At 33.6% G+C, this 24,651-nt stretch overlaps 1 protein-coding gene across 1 annotated transcript in view; it reads left to right on the top strand.

Moving 5' to 3' along the window:
• Positions 1–24,651, top strand: part of LOC147071097 (uncharacterized) — a 95,756-nt gene that overhangs the window by 10,643 nt on the left and 60,462 nt on the right. Inside the window, exon 2 of the mRNA XM_085948526.1 lies at positions 18,834–19,216. Coding sequence (XP_085804652.1) covers positions 18,950–19,216 — 267 coding nt within the window. The 5' untranslated portion in view covers positions 18,834–18,949. The remainder of the gene's footprint in view (positions 1–18,833; positions 19,217–24,651) is intronic.

Genomic DNA, 24,651 nt, shown 5'->3' with positions numbered 1-24,651 from the left:
ACCGTTTCAAACATTTTAACAACTTCAAAGTCAAATTACTCAAAACTAGTATTCTCCAGTTAGTGTGTACTGCCAGAACAGAGACGATAATTAAAACTGTGTTAACTAATTATTAAGGTGTCGGTACTGATACCTCACCTCCACAACACTGCTTGGAAATGGTGGGAGAGAACCGAGTGGCGGTATCTCTTGGTCAGGAGGACAAGCCAAGCACGTATTAGAAACATGAAGACGCGTGAAACGTGGAGTGAAGAACACGGAAGTTAGCAGTACATCTTCTGTTCATGTTTACATATTGCATGTGGAGAGTTACCATTATCTTAATATTGATAAATTTTCTTAAAGTATTTTTGCCCAGCGTATATCTAAGAATTATTGCTCATCTAACAAACATGAGTGTGGAGTGGGAAAGGTAAACGTTATTGACTTATTAAGTATTTATTCGACCATCTCCGATCCTAATAAGATCATAATATGGACCTCCACAGAGTGGATGTTTGTATTAACAGAATTTATTTTTACAATAAATGGATGTAAGCCACTTGCTCAACCTATTAGGTCCATACTATGACTCAAACACAACAGACCCAGGTTACGAACCTGGGACCCACGACGCTATAGGCCGACGTTTAAGCTGCGCGAAAAAAAAGTATTTATAGTGATTCCATTTTCATGTAATATTAAAACAAACATTTCCACTGCAGCTTTTTTATTTTTCATTATCAGATAGCAAATCTGACATCACGCTGGTTCCTGGTTCTGGGAAGCTAACTCATTTAGTGCTAACTCCGCGACTGGCGCGTTTGGAGCAGTTGGCCATTAGATATAATTAACGTGTTTTTTAAATGTGGTAATTAAAAGGTCAGCAGTGATTGTGTTTTAATATAATAAAAAAAAAACAATTGACATTGTTTATATAAATCTCAAGATACTTTTAACAAATATTTTTTTAATTTCTCAAAATTGGATAAAAACAAAAATTGCACAACGGCGTCCCACCAGTTTTGCCATATTTTTCTATGCTGATTATAGTACAATGGCGTAAAAATTATAGTATTTCTGATAAAAATATAGTACAAGAACATTGTTCGTCTTGAATCCCTTAAAATTGTAGTATTTTGGCATATTTGGCGTAAAATTATAGTATTTTACATTTTTCGACGAATCAAAATTATAGTATTGTACTATAATTATAGTATGGTTGGCAACACTGCGCCCCACTGTTCATTTCATGTGCTAACCGTATAATATATGCGTTTATTTGATTCAATAAATAAATACCCAAATGACCAAAGGTATATTTTGTATGCGTAGATTGTGGACATTGTTTTATTAATAGCGTTTTCTAAAAACTCATGAATATTCATAGCATGAGAATTAAATTTACATACCTAGGTTAATGCCGGTTATATTGTATTATGTATTTAGTTATACAAATATATTGTATAGGTACTTTTGTGGTGACACAATTCGTATATTATTGTACTTAATAGGACATCGTCGTATTATGCAAAATAGTTATTTAATAGAATCGATTAGCAATTAATTCCTAGTACGTTTATTAAGGTATCGCGTCACTTATCAATAACTGACAACTAGGTATTTTGACATAACGTCATTGATTCTGTTATACCTGCATCACATAAAAGACACGTACATACCTAGGTACAACATGTAGCAGTTTTACCAAATGGGCTATTTTTTATTCGCCAGATTTATTACCTACACCATGTGAATGGAATCAACACACATATGGACCCTCTCCAAACCAACCCGCTCCGCACCTACTCGGTCTTAATCGAGCGTATCACGAGGCCCTACGTTTGGTTGTGAAGCATCAGCGGTTATTTACGCCTGGGATGTCTCAGAAGCAGATACCCAAAACTGAGACATTGCCGCCAAACCAAATGCGCCCGTATCGGTGCTCGTCAATACCGTCCGGACAAATCCGACTAGACAAAACCGCCCACAAAAAATTAAAAAATATATGGAACATGTGCTTTTTTGGTTTTTCGAATTGCGTATCGATAGAGATTTACATAATTATTACGATAATCAGTTTAATTTGAGATTTAAACCGTTGCAGCTGTTGGTAGAGTAATAACTTAAAATCATTAGCTTTTAACACTTCGTACTAAATCCAATTAAACGATAGACTGTAAGAGTTAATGCCTTTGTATGGTAATATTTCTAATTAAGAAAATTTAGGAAGGTTAGCACACAATTGTGAAATTTAATTTTAAATAATTAATATATTTTTTTATTCTATATTTTTTTATATCTTATTTCTTTATTCGTCCCAATGTTTTTTTTGTGTATCTAAAATTATAAAATATAGATAATATATTATGTAAAAATAAAAATAGTCACATTTCTAAATTGTTTTGACGCCAATGTCTGTTTTGGTTTGGGTGGTTTTTTCGGGACCCCACTCGAGTGTGCTTTGACTGAGTTTACATAGACGTAATTCAATAAATGTGAGAGAGGAGCACATTAAATATGAATCAATTCACTGCTGGATGAAGGTCTCTACAAGTTGATTGCATTCCTCTCGGGTCTATACAATGAGTTTTCAATTCAATTTTTCAATTTCAATTTATTTATTTTTAGCATATTGTGGACATTACAAATTAAGACGTTCACAACATGACATGAAACATTATTATAAAGAAGAAAAAAAAGTAATAAAAGCGATAAAAATTAAAATATAAAAAGAGAACATAATATTATAAACATACAAAAGCAGTGACAATACTGACAATACAATTATGCATCTATATAAGTTCAAAGAAGTACACCGAGTTTGTTAAGGAGACCCTATTTTAAGAATTTATAAAATAGCGTCCACCTAAACTCATCCTCTCGCAAGTGGAATATATCAACACCCGAAGCAATTTGTTTGAACATAGTTGACATGCACTTCCGCAAAACTTAACTATCTCATCTACCCTTCCTCTATGTCTTTCGACAATTCTCTACGTCTTGGGTACAACTGAATATCAAGACTTATCCAGCGATTGTCTCTTCTTCGAGTTATATATCCTGGACACTTCCATTTAAGATTTAATATTTAATCTATTACAGCTCATAACATTGTGTTGTGATAATGGGGAATGCACACTGGTTGAACACGTTTTAGGCAAAGTACAAAGCAGTGATGAAGGGTGGAGGTAGGCTATTAAGATCCGACATAAATAGTACACACTAAACTTAGTTAGTCAAACGTATTTATTTTCTTCTTATTCTTGGTCGTACACTCATGGCTGATGATCGTGACCACTTTTTAATTTTGCCATCCTTTGAGCGACCAAGACTTTCCATCCTTCTCGATCTTCCGCTTCATTTCTAATGGATTTAAATTCAAATTCCATCAAGTAACTTCGGTCGATAGTATTATTAATAAGTATTTCTTTTCATTGAATTATGACTACAAAATTCAGATAGTGATGGTTAGTTTTTTTTAAAATAAATTAAACCCTGCATAAAACAAGCCATAATAGAGAATAGTCAAAAAATATTCGTCTTTCTATAAAATATCTAAAATTATACCATTAAATCATATATAATTTTAGATATTTTATAGATATAAGAATATTTTTAATATATTATGGTTTGACCGTAGGAAGGGATTAATGAATTAAAAAAAACTAACCAACACCATTTTTAATATGTATTTTAATTCAACGAAAACAAACAAGTATGATTGAAAAAGTGTGCACTATTTTAGTCGGATCGCTCATATCATACCTAATCAATTATGGTTTGGCTTAGACAGGGTTCAATTGTTTAAAAAAAACAACAAATTCTCACTTGTATTTTTAGTTCAATGAATACAAATAAGTATGATTGACAAAATTTATTGTGCACAATTTATGTCGAATCTTAATAGCCTACCTCCACTGCTCGCCACTGGTACAAAGTCACTATGTTGAATTTATTCTGGTGACCAGGAAACTCAGAAATATTTAGAACTGAAATAGCTAACGGGTAAGGAGAAGCAGGCAACTGATCTCGAGTAAGGAAGAATACGTGTCAAGAATACGTCATACGTCGAATACTGACAACTGCTCTCGGTTTATGCATTGATGCTCATTTAATATTGGTGTATTACACACACTATTGCACCTCTATAATGTGTGGTTTATTTTCGTAGGATATTCACACATTAAAAACCCTGCGTCAAAATGTGCTGCATTGCTTATATAGCTTATCGGAACTGTGCTGGTGACCAAATACTTTTTTTTAAATTACCACCTTTAAAATGCACGTTAATTGCATCGATTGGCCGCCTGGTCATTACGCGCCAGGTGCGTGTTCAGCGTCCAAAGTATTAATATCGGAGATTTCGATAATTGCTCAGAAATAATAATAGTATAAGTGTGAACGAACTATACGTAGGTACACTTTTTAAAATAAGGTTTTCTGCGTTAATAGTATGTACCCTGATAACATTAATAATATTTCGATTTATAAACATGCCACTACTATTAATAATTATATGTGTCACGCTTGTAATATTTCACTATCGGTATAATATTAAAACTTCAGCGATATTAAAATTATTTAAACATAATAATTATGCCAAAAAATAAAATCAAATCTATTTTTTAAATCTTTCACCCAGTTATTAAAATGTCTGCCATTACGTACTACATAATAAAAATTGTATATTCATACACCTTTACGTGATTAAAAAAACAACAAAAAAAATCACGAACGGTTTGATAAATCTGTCCTTTACCTATTTCATGTGTTGCCAGCATTTCCCATCGACACGCAATTCCCTTTTATTCTACCGTTTTAACATTTATATTATATTATTTTATAATGCGGACTATTATAATAATATGAAATGGTCCGTGAGTCGATCATGAAGCTAATATAAATCAAGTTGCCGAAATAGCGAAAAAAACATTAATAAAATAATATTTCCATGGCGACTTGGTTGACCCAACACTGACCCATTATTACGTCTGACGGATGTGACCCACATTTTCACCGGACGTTGCGTGTTTGAAATAGCGCGCGCTTTATCCTAACGGTGTTGCCACTGGGCTAACATTCTTTGATTGACCAAATATAACCATGATAGTATGGTCTATCTTCGCCGCGCACTGCTTTGGTCCCATTTTGAGAAAATATTAGCAGGTCACAGAAGCGGGGCATAGTTTCATGCATGCATACTGGTCGCGGTGGTCAACAAAACGTAATGGGTATTGCAGAAAACTACTATTATATAAATTAGTGGGCAGTGAAAAATATGCACCAGTTCTAAAACGGGTAACAAACAACTCTATAATATACGACTAATTTATGATTGCTTGCGTGACAATGAAGAAAAATAGACTGATTCAATCAAATTTTATTTTGGCTTATGATGAAAATATAGTTAAGAATATGTTTTAATTAAGTAAGTACCTATCTATTTTATTTTTTATGTGAGTACCTATGTACTACCTACATCAATGAATAAATTACCATATTATCGTATTATTTCGGCCATAACAAGAAAACGCACGTGTAAACATGCATTATTTATGCAAGTCGCAAGATTGAATGCATGAATCAAAAAAAATCGGAAGCTTCTGAATGTTTACACGACAGTTGGGATTGTCCGATATGTGCGCCTGGGCAGGAGAACAATAGTGGCGAATCTGCCGGTAAAAAAAACGAACTACACCGCTCGGACTCATTTTGAGGTTAACCGATTTCCACATCTCAAATAGTAGTATAAAATGACAACATCGCGTCTCGCTTACTCTTGGAGAATGAGATTGGCGAGACAGTTAGCAGTTTTACGTACAAACAGTTATTATCGCGATAGTTTGAAATACACACTATTGCTACAAGTAAATCCATGCACGTGTACAGTCGCTATATTCAGATGATGCCTTTAGACTGAGAGCTCGACAATATTATATTCTATGCGATCAACAACGGTTCAATGTTGCTCAGCGAATGGCTCATAACCAACCATCGCAATATTACGTCTCTTATAATAAATAGCATCGCACTTTTCAGAATACACATTTCAATAATTGAAGCATATATAATTATAATGTGTATTTTTAATTCAATGTCAGTAAAATTAATTACTTATTTTTCTTATTTGTTGGAATAAGTATCGCCATTATGGACAATATTGCGGGGAAAATGAAATGACCCTGTAAACACTGATAATTAATATTCCGACAATGTAATGGTAATGTAACACAGGGTACGGCGCTGGAGCAACGCTGTAGACATCACAATTTAATATAGTAAAGATGTATTTTTATGTGACATTAAAGGTGTTGATAAAACCGATCTAGATTTTGAATACAACTTATTGGCCTTGATAACTATATTGATTCAATCAATAATGTGTAATATCCATTACACCCCCAGTATCACTGAACATCAAGGTAAAAACCTTCACAAAAAAACGCGATGGTCCCTTCCGGTTGTTGAAAACAATACAGGTGATAATGTTTATTGAATATTAGAAACGGTATTCACTATTCAGTATTGCCATACCCTCGGAACTATTTTAGTGAAACGCAAAAAAGCTCAGGGCTTCGAGGCACTATACGAAGTATACGAAGGGATGTGAATACAGGGTAAATATTGTTTGGAATTTTTATTTAATTTTCGAATGTCATGTCAAACTAAATGTCGAATGTTTACGTCGAAATATTGAAGAATAAAGCGGTCATACAGGTTTTTTAATACACACTTTATCGTATTTAATAATATTTATATACCTGGCAATTTTATTTTTTTATTATTCACCAAATAAATAGCTGAAACATTAATAAAATTAAAATACTCTCCCAATGTGCAGAACTAACTTACCGATTGGTGATGCTGATTGGAAGAGTAATAAAATAAATTATTATATATTGTTATGACCCATTCGATATACTTGTATAATATACGCCCTTGGATTTTAATTTATAATATACAAATACATAATATAATATTGTAAGTATGTAGATTTTTTTATCACACTGTTTTTTATATTAATTATATTCTGGTTGTTTTCGTTGTGTTTCTTATTATCCCTTACAACAGCGATTTCCAAACTAGGAGGCGCGAAAAGTTTAACACAAATGTAGCCACAGGTTTGCAGTTTACAAATGCATAGTTTATAAAGAGCCTGGGGGCTTGGGCATAAAACACATCACGAACTTACTCTAATAGTTACAAAAAGTCACTACTTTCTTTCCTATTCATTTTAAATATGTGGTTGTGCGTTGCAATTTGATGTGATACCTTTCTGATGATTGATATATTGAAATCATAACTCCCGTGTATGATTTAGGAAACACAACTTTAGAGCACCACACTGCACTTAACCTTAGCGATAGGTAGGTGGGCCTGCCAAAGATCCTGGCCTAGTGGCCCGCTTCAATGAACGATGATGAATTTGGATTAACTACTATTGAAAAGGAAAAAATTGATAGACTTATCTGCGCTGCGTGTGTTGCAGGGGCGATGGACCACTTCTTCCAAGGGCAGACAAACGCATTTGTTCTTTCCTAATATTAAGTGGCGCATGGAGATAACCAGATTGACTCCAGACCATTGGACTTCTCAGTTCTTAACCGGACACGGTGGTTTTGCCTCCAAGCTCTGTCAGCTTGGCCTAATAGAATCTCCGACTTGCTTATGTGGCGAATTGCAGGATGCCGATCACATCCTCTGGGAGTGTCCCTATATGTCGGTTGAAAGGGAAGAGCTTCTCAAGTCGGTCCGACCCTCAGTTGGACCGGTCGGCCATTGCGACTTGGTATCTACGAGGGAAAATTTCTTAGCTTTTAAAAAGTTTGCGGCATTATACGGCAAGCGAGAAGGTCTTTTCTCATCGAGAATTGACCGTAATACATTATATGGAATTAGGGATCACGCACACTCTAGTGCACGCCAACCAAGGTTTTGGGAAGTTGCTCCTAGGACACTTTCGGCACAAATTTGAACAGCGCCTATCGTTCGTTACGCCACGGTATATGCCTGCTTAACGGGTGTGGAGACGTGGCGGGTGGTGGAGGGAAAAGCAAGACTTATCATGTGATAATTCATTGAAACAAAAACCCTAGTTCAATTTTGGTTGAATTGAAGTGAAGAATAATATAACACTAACTTAGTCAAGAAAACTAATGTAAGTTGTAAGTAAAGTACATACTACTACTATTGCGAGCATTAGCATTAGCCGCAATGAAATCCACAGAAAAAGAGCACTTTGTGCTAATTAACAAGCACATCCATCGCATGAAAAACAAATTAATTGAATATACTTAAGTAATAAAAACAGTAAAATCCTTGTTTATTTTTATTAAGTTTTTTTTCATTTTGTATTAGTACATTTTTGGCTATTTAAAACGGTATTATTTAATGAAATAAAAGGGGGGAGGCGCCAAGATGAGATTTTTTTAAAAGGGAGGCGTAGTAACATTAAGTTTGGAAACCACTGCCTTACAATATGTTTCGTGTTAGGTATGTCCAGAATGTGTTGTATTTGTAATTAGTAATATTCACTGATGGAAATTTTTAAAAGTGGGTTAATCATTATTATACAAAAATCAACGTTAGCTTGAGTAGATATTACGAATTTAACGTTAGATTAATATGAAATACACTATCGTCTAACATTCTATGTTATCTACACTTGCTGGGCATAAATTTTTAACACAATTATTTCTTTTATTAATATATTCACCGAAATTGTTTTGCCAATAACTGTATGTTATTAACATTTCGCTAGGTACCAAAAAATGATTGAAACTACTAATTTTAGCTGCTTTTAAAATAGAAACAATGAAATTTCTGTGCCAGAGTCGTTATTTTTGCATACAATTAGAGTATTTACGGCAGTTTATAACTACTATAATATTCCTACCATAAATTGTTACAGGTGCCACGTATAATGAACACCTTTCATAAAATGTGGACGAAACAATCACTGGACAATGTTGCTGTCACCTAGATTTCGGTAGTTTATAATACCTAAGGTGTGATTTAAAAATATATAAATGACACATTTGGCACAGACTTATTATCCTTGCTCTCAATATCATTAATTTGCCCAATGTAAACACTGGCAGTAAACGCTCAATAATATGGATACTAGATATTTTAACAGATCATGGTAATATAGACATCATTAGCTTTGAAGGGTGTCCACCGTCTATCAATATAATAATATTATGTAGGTTGGAAATTATACGGTTCGTTGGTTTAATTCTCATTTGACAGAGAGATGCATAATAATATGAACTAAAATTACACTAGCAATCAGTGACATCCCGTAGGGGTAGGCAGATTGAGCGTCGCTTGGGGGCGGCAGTTACTCAAAGGGCGGCAAATCGAGGAGAATCATTAGGTATATATAGAAAGCTACCTAAACTTAGTAATGACGGAAATGTCTTTCCATTAAAAAAATCAGCTCACTGGTTGGAAACAAAATATATCTATTAATTAGATAAGTATGTACTATACAATTTTCAACAGGACTTTTTTGTCGGGTTCGCGATGTCTAGTTTACTTCCGTTGTCCTTGGTCGTCACGTTCTTCACAGTCACTCGCGAGTTATGGAAGTTGTTAGGTGTATTTTTAAATGTACCTATCTGAAACCGTAGACTCGCAATATTGTCTATTGAAGCAGAGACAGGGCTAGAAATGGAACGGAACGCACCGGAGCGCCGTTCCGGCTCGTGAAATTTGTAAAATTATCGCTCTGTCTCGTGGAAAAAATATGTTGACCATCTGAGCTAGATAGGCCATAGAATAGAAAATCTGACACACTTATTTTTATAAAATACACATACGATTTGATGACTATGTAAATATCTTCAGAAACTTTGTCGAGCGCTCCGGTTAGTAAACTTTTCCATTTCGAGCGCTGAGCAGAGATGGCATTTAAGTTAGATTTAGTAGTATAGGTACCTATATCTTGTTAGTAATGTATCCATACAACACAATTCTTAGATATTGGAGTCATGAAAGGATGATAAAAAGTACTGTATAAAAAAATGTGGCGGCATTTTGGCACTGCCTAGGGGCGGCATTTTGTCTAGGGACGTCACTGCTAGCAATGAATCTAATGGTGACCTCAGATATAACTGAACATTGCTTAGGTATATTATGTATATTAACAACCAAACAAATAAAATTATCTTTTGAATATTTGACGTGCAGGATTAAAAGCTTACTAATTACATCACTTTTTTATTATAATAAATATTAATAAAATAAACGATTATATTAAATATTGTTATCCCATAATATTAAGCCGTAATATTATTCTATCCTTTCGTTCTATTTTAAATGATTGGTAAATAGAGCTTATTTTTGGGGCCAACACGTGCTTTTTAAGCCTGTTGGGTCACTGCGTAGGTCGGTGCTACAGTAGTAGGATTTTCATCAACATCACGCACACTATTTATTCACAATGTTTTTTATGTATGACCTGAATTTCTTGAAAAACTGGTAAAATCATAAAAATTGAAATTGAGGTTAAACTGAGATTTTTTAGCATTCTCATGCAACGAAATATTCACAATATTATGCTCCCCATCAGCGACGTGCTAATTAATGTATTAATGTCATCGTCAATTATTATTATATTATAATATTTATTTTTTGATACGCCCACGGTGGCCGCGCGGCTTAAGCGTTGGACTATAACGCCGTGGGTACCAGGTTCGAATCCTGGGTCTGGCAAGTACCTACACATATTATTTTTCAATTTGTGTGTGAGTCAGGGTATGGACCTAATAGGTTGAGCAAGTGGCTGACATCCATTTCTTGTAAAAACAAAATTTGTTAATACAAACATCCACTCGGTGGGGCCCATAATGATGTTATTAGGATCGGAGATGGTCGAATAAATACTTAATAAGTCAATAACGTTTACCTTTCCTACTTCACACTCAAGTTTTTTAGATGAGCAATTCTTAGATCTACGCTGGGCAAAAATACTATAAGAAAATTTATCATAAGATAATCGTAACTTTCCACATGTAATAGGATCGGACATGGTCGAAAAAAAAAAAAATTTCGTAGAACATGTAGATTCATTTATATAGAACTATAGATAACTAGCAGTATGAATAAAAATTATAAATTTAATACGTAGAGTGCAAAGGATTGAATTTATAAAAGTAAAAAAATATAATGATTTTAATTTTTAACATATAGAATATTTTACCACGTTTTTCTTAGATCGTATTCTTGTTTGTCCGGTGGTTATTTTTCCAGTACAAATCTTGAAATCGATTTTTAACTAACTTCCCGACTAGCTAGACATTTGAAACTTTTAGAATATATTATCAGAACACGATGCCAATTACTTTTAGCCATCTTTAAGTAGAATTGAATTTATTTTCAGTTAATTCTGTTTTGTATGAAAAGTTATTTCGGAAGAAATCCGTAATCCAATCCACTATTATTGGTTGCTAATGGGGTGGTCCTGGCAACTAAATTATTAATATATTCGTGCGTTACTATGGAATTCAAAATGACATTTCAGTATGCTATATAATATGTTTGTTGCAAAATAGCAAAAAAATGACTTGTTGACAATTGCCTTATTTGTCCTAAATTATTAATTACATAGAATTGTCAAGTTTATATGATTCAACAGAAAATTTAAAAAACGTGGTATGTAGATAATATATAAAAAGTTCTTTTTATCTTGTAATTATTTGTATATTTACTGCATTTAAATATCTTAAAAAGTAGTACATATTCAATTTATTATTTTAAGGCTTTTCTACGAGTATATAATGTAAATCCAATCCATCATTCCAGGGCTTTTCGATATACAATATTTGTGGCTTTTCCATTTGGTGGAATCCTGCCGATGTGCACCGAATAATAGTCAAAATATGAATCTATAGTCTAAGGTCAAAACCGATTCTAAATTCCCGCTGTTGGTTCAAACCATCAATGTTGACAGCAGAGAAACCGCCACCAATTACACGTTTTAGAGAAAACATAACTAATTGATAAGGCGAATTGTGAAATAATTACTTGATTTCGAGTCGGCCGGCTAGCCACGTAAATCATTTGACGCTCACGCGAATATGGAAACAATAACATAAAAGAATTAACCAGTTTATATTATTATAAATTATAATGCATTCGAAGCGTCAAAGACAAGCTATAATACACAGTATTGTACATATTATAATATATACCCGCTTTATCTATTTTGCATTTTACGTATACAAATTATTTGTCATTAAGACTATATTATTGTAACTGATAGGTATGCGGAGAACTCTACTTAAATTAAGCTTTACTTAAATTAAGCTTTACTTAAATTAAACTTCATAATATGAAGATCGGAATGACTTCAGAGAAGGCGTGGATTCCCTGACAGTTGCAATACTTTACACCAGCGATTTCCAAACTGCTAGGCGCGCCTCCCTGGGGAAGCGCGGACTGGTGCGAATGGAGGCGCGAAGAATTGAACAGAAATGTAACCACTACTAGTTTACAGTTTGAGAGTGCATAGTTGTTAAAACTTCATCGAAACAAAAATATCAGAGTGAAGCCCTAGTTAAATTTTGGTTGAATCGAAATGAAGAATATAATAATTTGCCAAGCAAAGCAGTGCAAGTACTGCTGTCATTCGTAACATCATATTTATGCAAAACGGGATTTTCTGCAATGAAATCCAAATATCGAGCCCGTTTAGTATGTAGATAGTATAAAAAGAGCTATGAGTAGCACTCTCCGTAACTTCCCTCAACGATACCTAGAGTTGATAAACTTTGTGCCAGTAAACAAGCACATTCATCCCTTTAAAAACAATTAATTTAAAAATTAAAATATATAGTGAAACCGTGTTAATAATCTGTTAATTTTCATTTGTATTAATACATTTTTTACCGTTTAACCCCTTGCAGACAGAATGAATTTTTCAGGAACATTTAAAAAGGCACACTGATTACTAAAATTGATATAACTCATGTACGAGTATTATTCATTCAATTCAAATAAATCTTTTAAATATTTATAGGTTTTGAATTTTTCTATTAAGTATTTACATTTTAAGTAAACTTTGTGTATAATTGGAATAAAAAAAAAACATGTCAAATATAGTTTTTTGGGTTTTTTAGCCTTTTTTATACAAAATGACATAGTAAAAAGTCCATGAGTCCAGAAGTAAATAATAAAAGGAAGATATACTAAAACTGGAGCTAAATATAATACTCTTCAAGATATTTAGAAGATGGAGGGACATTTTATCTTTATTACTGTCTCAAACACCTCATACCTAGCGAACTGATCATTATTTTGACAAATTTAAATAAAAATAGATTTTATAAATCAAATATTAAAAAAAAATATATTGGACTGTATATAACTAACATCATAAAATGATAGCTACATCTATTATTAAGTAAATTTGCGCCGGGATAGGGCGCGATGGGAATCGTGTCTGTATTATTTTATGAAATAAAGGGAAGGAGGCGTCAAGATTTGATTTTTTTAAAGGGGAGCTTAGTGGCATAAAGTTTGGAAACCACTGCTTTACACTGTAAAGTATGGCAACGTTTACAAAGTAAAGTTTACAAGGTCTAGTGTCCGTTAAAATTTGCCACCATTTCAAATTCAAGCAGTCCGTCTAGTAGGTACACGCCACTGGTTCATTCTATCAAAAGTGGGGCTCGATAAGGGAAATATTATAGTATACCAACCTGTGTTACAGTTGTGATGTTTTATCGCGTTGCATTTCCCTCACGCCATAACTTCAATACCTAATATTACTGTGGTATGGCTGGCAATTTGAGTGAGAAATTTTAGCAATGGAAATTGTTTATCAACATATTCCAAACCAATTATACCAAATCCGACCGCGATACTAATTAATTACTAACACGTATACGTGTATGTACATAATTATTATGTTTGATAATAAATAACTGTACCTAATTTAATCTCATGTGAGAGCACTTGTTTTTGGAAGACAAAGGATGTAATTAGGGATTGCAAAATCAATATTTCAAAACCGGTTTTCAATTATTTATCGATACCGAGATACCGGTTTCAAAAATTCAAAATACCGGTATTTTCGGTATTAAGAAAGCATACAAGTTTATATTTTTCGAAAATAAATTTAATGTTTTTTTTTCACCACTCACTCACTACTAAAAGTATAGTGAGTATATATTAAATTTAGTGTACTTATAATATTTTTTTTGCTGCCAAAACACAAATATTGAAACCAACAAACGTTAAATAACATTAAAACAATAATTACAAGATAAAAAGAACTTTTTATATACAACGTTTTTAATTTTCTGTTGAATCATATAAACTTGACATGCAAAAAAATTGTACTTGATAGAAATAATACTGAAATGTCATTTTGATTTCCATAGTAACGCACATATAATAATAATTTAGTTGCTAGGACCCCAGACCCCTAGCAAACCAATAATAGTGGATTGGATTACAGATTTCTTCCGAAATAACTTTTTATACAAAACAGAATTAACTGAAAATGAATTCAATTCTACTTAAAGATGGCTAAAAGTATTAAAAAATGCATTGGCATCGTGTTCTGATATATTCTAAAAGTTTCAAAAGTCTAGCTAGTCGGGAAGTTAGTTAAAAATCGATTGCAAGATTTGTACCGGACAAATAAGAATACGAGATAAGAAAAACGTTGTAAAATAGAATTGTCGCGATGAAATTAACATAATATTTCGAAAAAGAAGACATTTGTGCCAAATATTTCCAATTATTTTATAACACTATTGATTCAACGTCGACAGTACATCCAACAAACGTTGAATTAGAGAGAGATTTTTCTGTACCCGGGTTTATAGTATTTGTAAAAATAAGCAGTTCTAAAATATTACGATCTATACATATTTACAAAGGTCAACATAATAAATGTAGATAGGTACTTTAGTTTGCTATAAAATAGTATTGTAAATAGATTTTAATAGCCATATTTATTGATAGGCACTTCTTTGTTTCTATAATATGTTTTGGCGAGTACCGGTATTCAATAAGAAATACAGAAATACCGGTATTGATATATTCATTCGGTATTGCAATCCCTAGGTGTAATTGGACGCTGGGTGCTGAACGGAACTAAATGATACAAATCGATACATTCTATACATACTGCTTGATGGAACATGTTATTCATTCCGACCATGTCCGATCCTAATAGGATCATATTGGCCTCCACAGAGTATAGGTTTGTATTAACAGATTTTGTTTTTACGAGAAATGGATGTCAGCCACTTGCTCAACCTATTACGTCCATACCCTGAATTTGAAAAACAGTGTGTGTATTTGCCAGACCCAGGATTCGATCCTGGGACCCACGGCGTTATAGTCAAACGCTTAAGGCCATGCATTAGTTGAGGCACGGTCTAAAAAGATCGTTGCTAGGCGATGCGCGGACTGCGGGTCGCGGGTGCAAATGACACCTGTCAAACGAAATATTATTTTTCATATAAATCCAACATACGTTCATTTTATGTTCTGTTTATTGTTCTATTACTAACAATAATAATATATTCATTGACATGTTTTCTTTTTAAAGTAAATGGGTAACGTTTTTAGTCATCTTTACACGATTTTAGAATTAATTGACCCGTCGCCATCACGCAGCAAAGTGACGTACTTACGACTCGAGATTCTCTCAGTGAATGGCAGCGAGTCCAAAATTTCGTCGCGCCTACAGTTGGAAATTATTTGGCGTTTCACTGATGCGTCACCTTAAGCCGCGCATACAATACATACACAATAACAAATATTTCATGATGTTATTTCATATATTTTTATTTAGCCAGTTTCAACAATAATAAGATAATATTTTTTTTCTATTTTTGGATTTACAAAATAATTACAATGATCAACATAACTTGATTTTCAATAATAAAAATAAAAGTAATTGTACTTCAAACAGGTCTACTGTAAAATCAGCTTATTTAGATATACGACTTTCGAAATAAGCCGACCAGCAACGGATGGTATAATATTATATAAATGTATATAAATATATTATAGGTAGGTACAACATTAAATTTGACTATATCAATATTTTTTATTAATACATATGTGCCAGTTTGTACTGTTTGGGTTTAGATATTATTTGGATATCTGTGAATTTGTGAAGCTTCCTCGTATTTTTTACCACGTTTTTATTAGCTCCTATTCTTGTTTGTCCGGTACAAACCTTTTCTTGTGTGTCCAGTACAAATTTTTTCTTGTTTGTCCAAGATTTGTATTCGACGACTGAAGATTTTTATCTAACTTCCCGACTAGCTAGACATTTAAAACTTTTAGAATATATCAGAACACGACGACAATGTATTCTTTTAATACTTTTCGCCATCTTTAAGCAGAATTGAATTCATTTTCAGTTAATTCTGTTTTGTATGGAAAGTTATTATTGTTGGTTGGTAAGGGGGTCCTAGCAACTAAAGTATTAATATATACGTGCGTTACTATGGAAATCAATATTATATGTCAAAATGACATTTCAGTGTTATATATCTATTCAGTATTTCTATCAATTTAAAAACGTGGTAAGTATATAAAAAGTTGTTTTTATCTTGTAATTATTACCGACAAATTTTAATCGAAAACTAATTTAAAATCGTAGTGTAAATATTATATTATTGTTTAAATGATATTCCAAGATTGGGTACACATGTCTCTTCTTGACTCTTTGGCTGTGACTATTGTCAATACCAGCGTATATCAGTGGCGGAGAGTGGAGGTAGGCTGTTAAGATCTGCCATAAATAGTGCACATTAAACATTGTTAGTCATACCCATGGCCCCCACATCCTAAAGCGGGCCCCCAGGCTAGGATCTTTGGCGGGCCTCCCTACCTATCCCTAAGGATAAAATCAGAGCATTTTCCAAATGGTGTACGCTGTAAAATTAATCTGTATATTTAGTATTTTTTTGTATATTTTAATATATCCATTTGAATCATGTAGTTGTCGAGTACCTATCGATACACAATTAAAAATTGTATCATACAACCATATAATTTTACTTAACAACATTATTCAAGAAAAATACTATTTATTATTAGAGAGAATTTTGATGTGTGTTTATCTCACTTATCTGGTCGACTCGCCATGCCGGGCCCCAGGCTAGAGCCCTGTAAGCTCCCCCTTTGTGGGGGCCATGGTCATGCCTATTTGTTTTTATTGAACTAAGACTGCAATGTATATGGGTCTATTCTATACTTATCGAACACTAAAGTGATAAATAGTATCAAACTTAGGGTAGGTTTGTATCAAAATATTAGCACTTTTTGTAACAATTACACAAAGTTGGTTTTTATTGTTGCAATAAGTGCTATATTTTAACAGCACCTATCTAGCAGCAAGATAACCTACCTACCCTAAGTTTGATAATATTTATCACTTTATCACTTTAGCGGTCGATAAGTATAGAATAGACCCAATGGTGTCGTTAGTTTTTAAAAATCAAACCCTGCCTGATAGTTTTCGTATATTACATAATTTTAGATATTTTACAGATACCTACTTCTTGACGAGTATTTTTTGACTATTATCTATTACTGCTTGGTTTCGCAGGGTTTAATAGAATTTTAAAAACTAAACAACACCATCTGTAAATTGTAGGCTTATTTCAATGAAAACAATTACGGTACTGTTCGGTTAAAGCGGATACAGCGGAAAATGCATTTTGAAAATAGCCGATAAACTGGATTATTTGTTAGGTTAACCTAACCAAACCTAACCTAACCTAACCTAACCTAACCCAACCTAACCTAACCTAAACTAACCCAAACTAACAAATAATCCAGTTTATCGGCTATTTTCAAAATGCGTTTTCCGCTGTATCCGCTTTAACCGAACAGTACCACAATTACGCATGACTGACAAAGTTTAATGCGCACTATAGGATCTCAGCAGCCTACATCCACCCTTCGCCACTGGCGTATATGAATTAGTTACAGTGGTCCTCAACCTTTTTATCGCCGCGGACCGGTCAACGTTTGATAATTTTACCGCGGCCCGCTGAGGGGGGGGGGGACCTTGATTGTTTATATTTTCCAGAACACCGGCAGAGTTGTTGTCTCGAACGTAGTTTTAAGGCCGCCGTCATTTGCAATCTTCAGCAGTTGATCTTCTTATTGCACAGACGTGCTAGATTCGCCTGGTTTGTTGACAAATTGGTCGCGGATCCATTCCTTACCAGTTCGTGGGTCTTTTGTGGTTGGGAACTAGCGCTCGAACTCTTTTAAAAGCAAAGATTGGGAGAATGAATGCTCAGGCTCAGTCTCGCCTAAAATTCCCGCTAATGTCTGAAACATGTCCAAAATGCCTCTGTTCACTCGCCGTCCCCACAACTCCAGTTTGGCTTTAAATGCAGGTCATTTTCCCCTGAAGGCACAGATTGAGTTAATTGAGCAGGCTGAATATGTCACACAGGTAAGCCAGTTTTGCGACCCATACCTTGTCACTGAAATATGCCGCCAGCTTGCAGCCTCTCACTTCCAGACGTCACCTATCGCCCCGATATCACGATATTTTGCGCATATGCGGTATTGGTGTGGCTTTAGGTGCTCTCAGCTCCCGGTTAACCTCTCGTCCATGGAAAGTCACACAAACCCGAGAGAAATACACCACAGTAAATAAAATGAAAATATTTTAATGTTCCTTGGGCGGCACGGTACCATTTGATCCACGGACCGGTATCGGTCCGTGGACCGGGAGTTGAAGACCACTGAATTAGTACACCTATCATTTTTCATAGTTATAGTGTGATTCAGAAGTCGAATAACAATCGAGTTTAAAAATTAATAATAATACCCATGTATTTTTGGTATGCCAGCAAAATAAACAAAGATGGAAATAGTAAACAGGTGATGTTGAGTTCATTTTTAGTTTTGGTAAGATATAAGTATTTTTAACACAATCAAAATGACGTGAGATAAAACAATAAGTGTTATGGAGAAGACGAGGCTTAATGGTAAAACCAAATTAGCGAACGGCATACTGCGAAAACAGCCTAAAAACATAAACAACAACAGTATAGTGAAAAATCTAAATGAGAGAGTTAAAAAGATTGGTCCGGGGAAGTTGTCGCCGATCAAGCGAGCGAGTCCCCCGGGGGGCGGTGCTGGCGCCCCCTTATTGCCGCAGGGGTGCACGCCGCTGATGTACGCCTGTCAGCAGGCAGACCATCGGCTCGTCGCTGACATTCTCAGGAAGGAGGTTAGTGGAAATATGTGTATTCTTTTGATGTCGTAACTCCTTCATAATCACAATTCATCATTAACTCGAATTTCATATTATTTGTCACACTCATCTCTGAAGTCCAAAACTCATTACTTATCATATCACGTTTCATCACAAACATCATCATTCATCACAACCGAACTATATGATATATGATGTGAAGCTGAATGAAAGCCAGTTAGCAATTCGCACATGTGGTTTCACAACCTCATCCATAATTATTATCGCTCGTCATACATTTGTTACCACAGAAAAGAAAAATAAATTACAACGAAGTCTCTGTTCACTTGAAAGTTAGTCAATAAAGAATAAACTAGAATTTACTACCTAGTGTTTCTGTTTAACTTTTTCTAGGTCAAGAATCCCAATTAAATTCAATTATATAATGTCAAAAAGATCATTAAAGCGCCAATCTGAATCAAAAGATCTTATTATAATTTTTGACTCTTCGTTATCTTTTCACTCGCATATAACTTATACTGCTCTACGTGTAAGTAAGCTTCTAGGTTTCATCATGCGACAAGCCAAACCATTCAAGAATCCAAATATCATACGTACACTTAGCGTCGCATTAGTGCGTAATATACTAGAATTAATAGGGGTCTATTACCTTATAAAGTTTCCTACAAACTTATTTTAGAGCGCGTCAAGAAGAAATTTCTACGATGTCTTTATTTTAAGACATAGATCTTTTCCTTTTAATAATTCGTGAAACGATTAGTTTTCGACTGCCTTTCTACAAGGCATGCTCACTTTTCACTCTCTTGAATCTCCATAGGTCACTTCTGCTCTTGAAACATTTTTGCCTGCTATCACGAGGGATGGTTTGTAATCATGGCGTCCTAAATAATTAAAATTTAAATGCGCACCTACGCAGCGCAGCCATGGCCTATTCTGGATCAGAACCGTTTCATCGAGTCAAGCTTATCAGGCACCATTAGCGAAGGGTGCAAGACTGGTAAATGCGCTCCCTACATACATACCTATTACATTTTCAACGATGTACTTTGCATTTTGTTTTTTAAACTTTATTTTATTGTAAGATTTTTCTTCTCTCTTGTGAGAGTAAAATTAATTTTGTTGTAATGTAAATATCATGTTGTGAACGTCCTGAATGTTTTGTTTTCTTAAATAAATAAAGAAATCGATTTTTTAAAACATCATCACATTAATTTCTAAACGCTCCATTCATCACAATCTCCATTAAGTACTGTAATACTGAAAGTCAATACGGCACCATCTTCTAAGGCCTTGTCCATATGGCGCGTTTTAACTCGCGCGCATTCTAGGTACATGTGACTTCGTTGAGCCGACCACATGTAATCGCCGCTCGCCACTGCTGTCCACATGCAGTCGCGGCACGAGTCGAGACACGCGCCATGTGGACAAGGCCTTATTCTAGCAAATACCTACACATTAACAAAATCAATCTCGTTCGAACGAATGAATGAATACTATGTAAAAATCTTTAACAAAGATTGCTTTTTTTACGGAATTACAAAATTGTACCATAATAATTGTAAGCCGAATCAAAGCGGAACAAATACATATGAACATGCAGCAATATTTCATTAAAAGTGTATTTAATTAAAGGTATAATAACTGTATATTAATATCATCTAACTATTCGATACGATTCTATATTTTTGCCACATACTCATGGTTAAAGAGTATCACAAACAAATACATAATGTTATTACTTCTATTATCGGCATTACAATAATATTCATAATTCATAAACCCACCAAAATACACTATCTTATCTATTATTCATTCTTCAACTTCAATCGACCCATCTATTTTGGTTAATACCTACTGCTTTTTCCATTATAATCATTCTCATATTCGTAATGTTATATGATATATACAAACTATGTCAAATAAGCCATTTTGTCTGATTAATTATGTTTTCGGTAGAGTATACCGAATTGTTGCGGGAAATTAAAGTTTTTTAAGGGTATAATGTTTACATAAAACAAAAGATTTCAATTTAGAAAATGATATCCAACCAATATTTTAACTATAACTTTCAAAAGGATTGCTTATCGTCAACATACCTACTTGTCAGTGGCGAATGCTCCATAGTAGGCGATTATTTAAAGCCTACCTTCTAAGAAAAATAGATCTTCAAGTAACTAATTTAATTTAAAAAATAAATAAACACACAGAAAAATCAATCCAATTCAGAGTCGTCTATCGTCAAAATTTAGAAGTTTTATTTTATTTAATAAGGTTTATAACCATATACCCATAATAGCGCCGCCTGGATTCCAACTATATTATGAATTAATGTGACCCCTTTTCCAGATCTGTTTTGTATGGCTTCAGTCTCATGGCGCCAACCGCTGTCTGGCTTTTTATTCCGAAATCATAAGCTGTTTAGTATGCGCTTAGATCTCTATGGAACATTTATTCAAAATAATTATTAAGATAATTTAAAAAATTATTTATATGGGATTCAATCACATATAAATTGATTAAAATTGATTGTTAAAAATATAAAATAATTTATCTCGCGATTTTTATTTATCAGTTATTTATACCAAAGTCTATATTTAAAATATAGAAGTATTTTAAAATGTCTAGTTTTACGGGTTAAATTATAAATTGTTATAGAACATATTATACACAACAACGGATATTTTCAAAGATTATAGGTAATATATTTTGAGCGTATGCATGTTATGTTTATAAATGTTTAGGAAAATACATAATTAAAACTAATTTCTTATTCATAAACTAATTATATCAAACTAATTGAGCTTTTGAAATTTCATCGATTTAGTGTACCTATTCATCAGTAGTAATATTGGGTTATCTTCTTATTTCCCGTAAATATATCTGACAAGCGTGGTAACTCCACAGCCTACCTCTTTCCAAAAGTCACCCTTCGCCACTGCTACTTGTAGAAGTATGGTCTCTAACCCACACACATTCAGCAATCGTTATCGGCAAAAAATCTGAGCAGTTTAATTAATTGTTAATATGGGTAAAGGAAGGACAGATTCTACTGGTATTGCGGCCACGACGAGATCACTTTGGAATGGTGTTAGGCCCGTTTCAGACGGGACACCGGTGACGCGCTCGATATAATATAGGAGGCCTTTGTATTCGAATAAAGATGCCTTTGTATAATGTTTATGAATGCCCCAGAGCTAATGAGTCAACGCATAATTTCGCTTTATAAATTAGAACATAAAACTGACTGCGGTAATAAAAACAAGTGTATCAGCGGCTTGAGAATGTAGCGGCCGACGGAAAAGTGTACCGGGCACTCGTTGATTCATTAGCTTTGGGGCATTCATAAACATTATATTAAGGCTCCGTTATTCGAATACAAAGGCCTCCTTTATTAATATGAGCGCGACACCGGTGTCCCGTCTGAAACGGGCCTTAAACGATACACAGTGGCGAAGGGTGAAGGTATTCTGTTAATATCGGACGTACATAGTGCACTCTAAGCTTTGTTAGTCATACGAATTTGTTTTCATTGAACAAAGACTACAAATTGTAGATAGTATTCGTTAGTTTTTATATAATGAACCGGAACGTTCGATAATTTTCTTTATATACTTACCTACCTACATTAGACAGAAATGCATCAATTTTTGGACATCTGATACGCATTACCTCAAAAGGTTTGAGCTGGACCCCGTTTTTCAATACTGTATTATTGTTTATTCTTCTATATCTGCCGAAAATAAACAGTGTATGCTTTAACTACCCCCGTAAAACGTATGTGCTTTGTAATTATATAAAATTTACGTTTGTTTAATTACTTAAATTAGTAATATCAAACAATATCCACATACATTGAAGATGTGAGAAGCCAAATCTTGGAATACTAAACCCAGGAAAAAATGGTATTAAATAAAAAGAGGGGCACCGGGCAAGGAATCGGCTTTCTTATACAACTAAATGAAGCAAGCCAACAATAGCCGACAACGTACGAGAAATAGCGACGCGATAAAAAAAATGCAGGTCATCACGGAGGATTTACTTTAGTCATTAAGACGTACCCATATAATATAATGTTAACGTGGTAATTTTGCTGCACCTTGATTACCAGCCCGCCTCACCATACTTTTTCACCATACCAGCCAGCTTCACCATACTTTCATAATATAACCTGCCCCCCCTAGTACAAAACTCTTAATTAATCAGAATTTATGTTACATTAAGATCGCCTAAAACTTTGTATAATATTTTAATAAAACAACACAAAGCTTAGTTTGTAGAAATAGATGTGTACGACACGTCAAGTTCCTTATTAAACTTTATTTAAAAAAAATGTAAATTAATGTAATGATTTTTATAATAATTCCTGAACCGGAGCGCCATTTTTAGTTTGTCCACGAGACGGAACGGTAGTTTCGATGATTTCCCGAACCGAAGCTGCGTTCCGGTCCATTTCGAATGCTGACTGTTTCTGCAACGAAGTTTTGTATTAATAATTTGTTTGCACTGTGTACGGTATTCCATTCAATTTCTTCTACTGCTATTCACGAGGTGTTTTGAGTCACGCAAAACAAAATAAAGATTGCTAATTAATTATTCTTGTGCACACTGTTGAATAATTAGGTAAAAATATACTTATTTTTATTACACTATTTTTTAAAAATGTAGATGCAAAGACCAAGCGATACGAATAGGTTTGTTTCTCGCCAGATTAAATAATATAATTTTAACACGCAAAAATAATATGCGTCATATGCGATAATATTAGTTATGACTCTGTAAGTAATATGCATGTAGATTTTTATGTAAAGTAAATAATTATGGAGATGTATTCAAACCAGAATGAAGTTGTTAACTATTTTGGAAGAAATCAAGATATTCTATAGGTTATACGTATATCTTAATAAAAGATAATATCATAAGCTCTGAAATAGTCAACTTATATATAATAATTACAATATAAAAATAACTTTTTTTATATACAAAGTTTTAAAATTTTGTGTTGAATTATTATGCTCAATATGATCAAACTTTTACTTGATAATATAAAGTAAATAAAAAAACAAACAAACAAATATAGAATACTGAAATGTCATTTTGACATTTCATTTTGATTTCCATAGTAACGCACGTATATATTCGTAATTTGTTTGCTAGGACCACCCCCTTACCAATAATAGTCTTTTACTTTTTACGGATTTTTCTGAAATAACTTTCCATACAAAACAGAATTAACTGAAAATGAAGTCAATTCTGCTTAAAGATGGCTAAAAGTATTAAAAGAATGCATTGGCAACGTGTTCTGATATATTCTAAAAGTTTCAAATGTCTAGCTAGTCGGAAAGTTAGTTATAAATCAATTGCAAAATTTGTACTTCACAAACAACCACTGGAAAAACAAGAATACGAGCTAATAAAAACGTTGTAATAAAATACTGTGTATGCCGTATGGG

The sequence above is a fragment of the Rhyacophila brunnea genome, unplaced genomic scaffold (genome assembly GCF_057557595.1).
Source record: "Rhyacophila brunnea isolate RB1 unplaced genomic scaffold, BYU_Rbru_1.0 scaffold_20, whole genome shotgun sequence".
Taxonomy (NCBI): Eukaryota; Metazoa; Arthropoda; class Insecta; order Trichoptera; family Rhyacophilidae; genus Rhyacophila; species Rhyacophila brunnea.
This window is presented reverse-complemented; position numbering and strand designations above follow the sequence as displayed.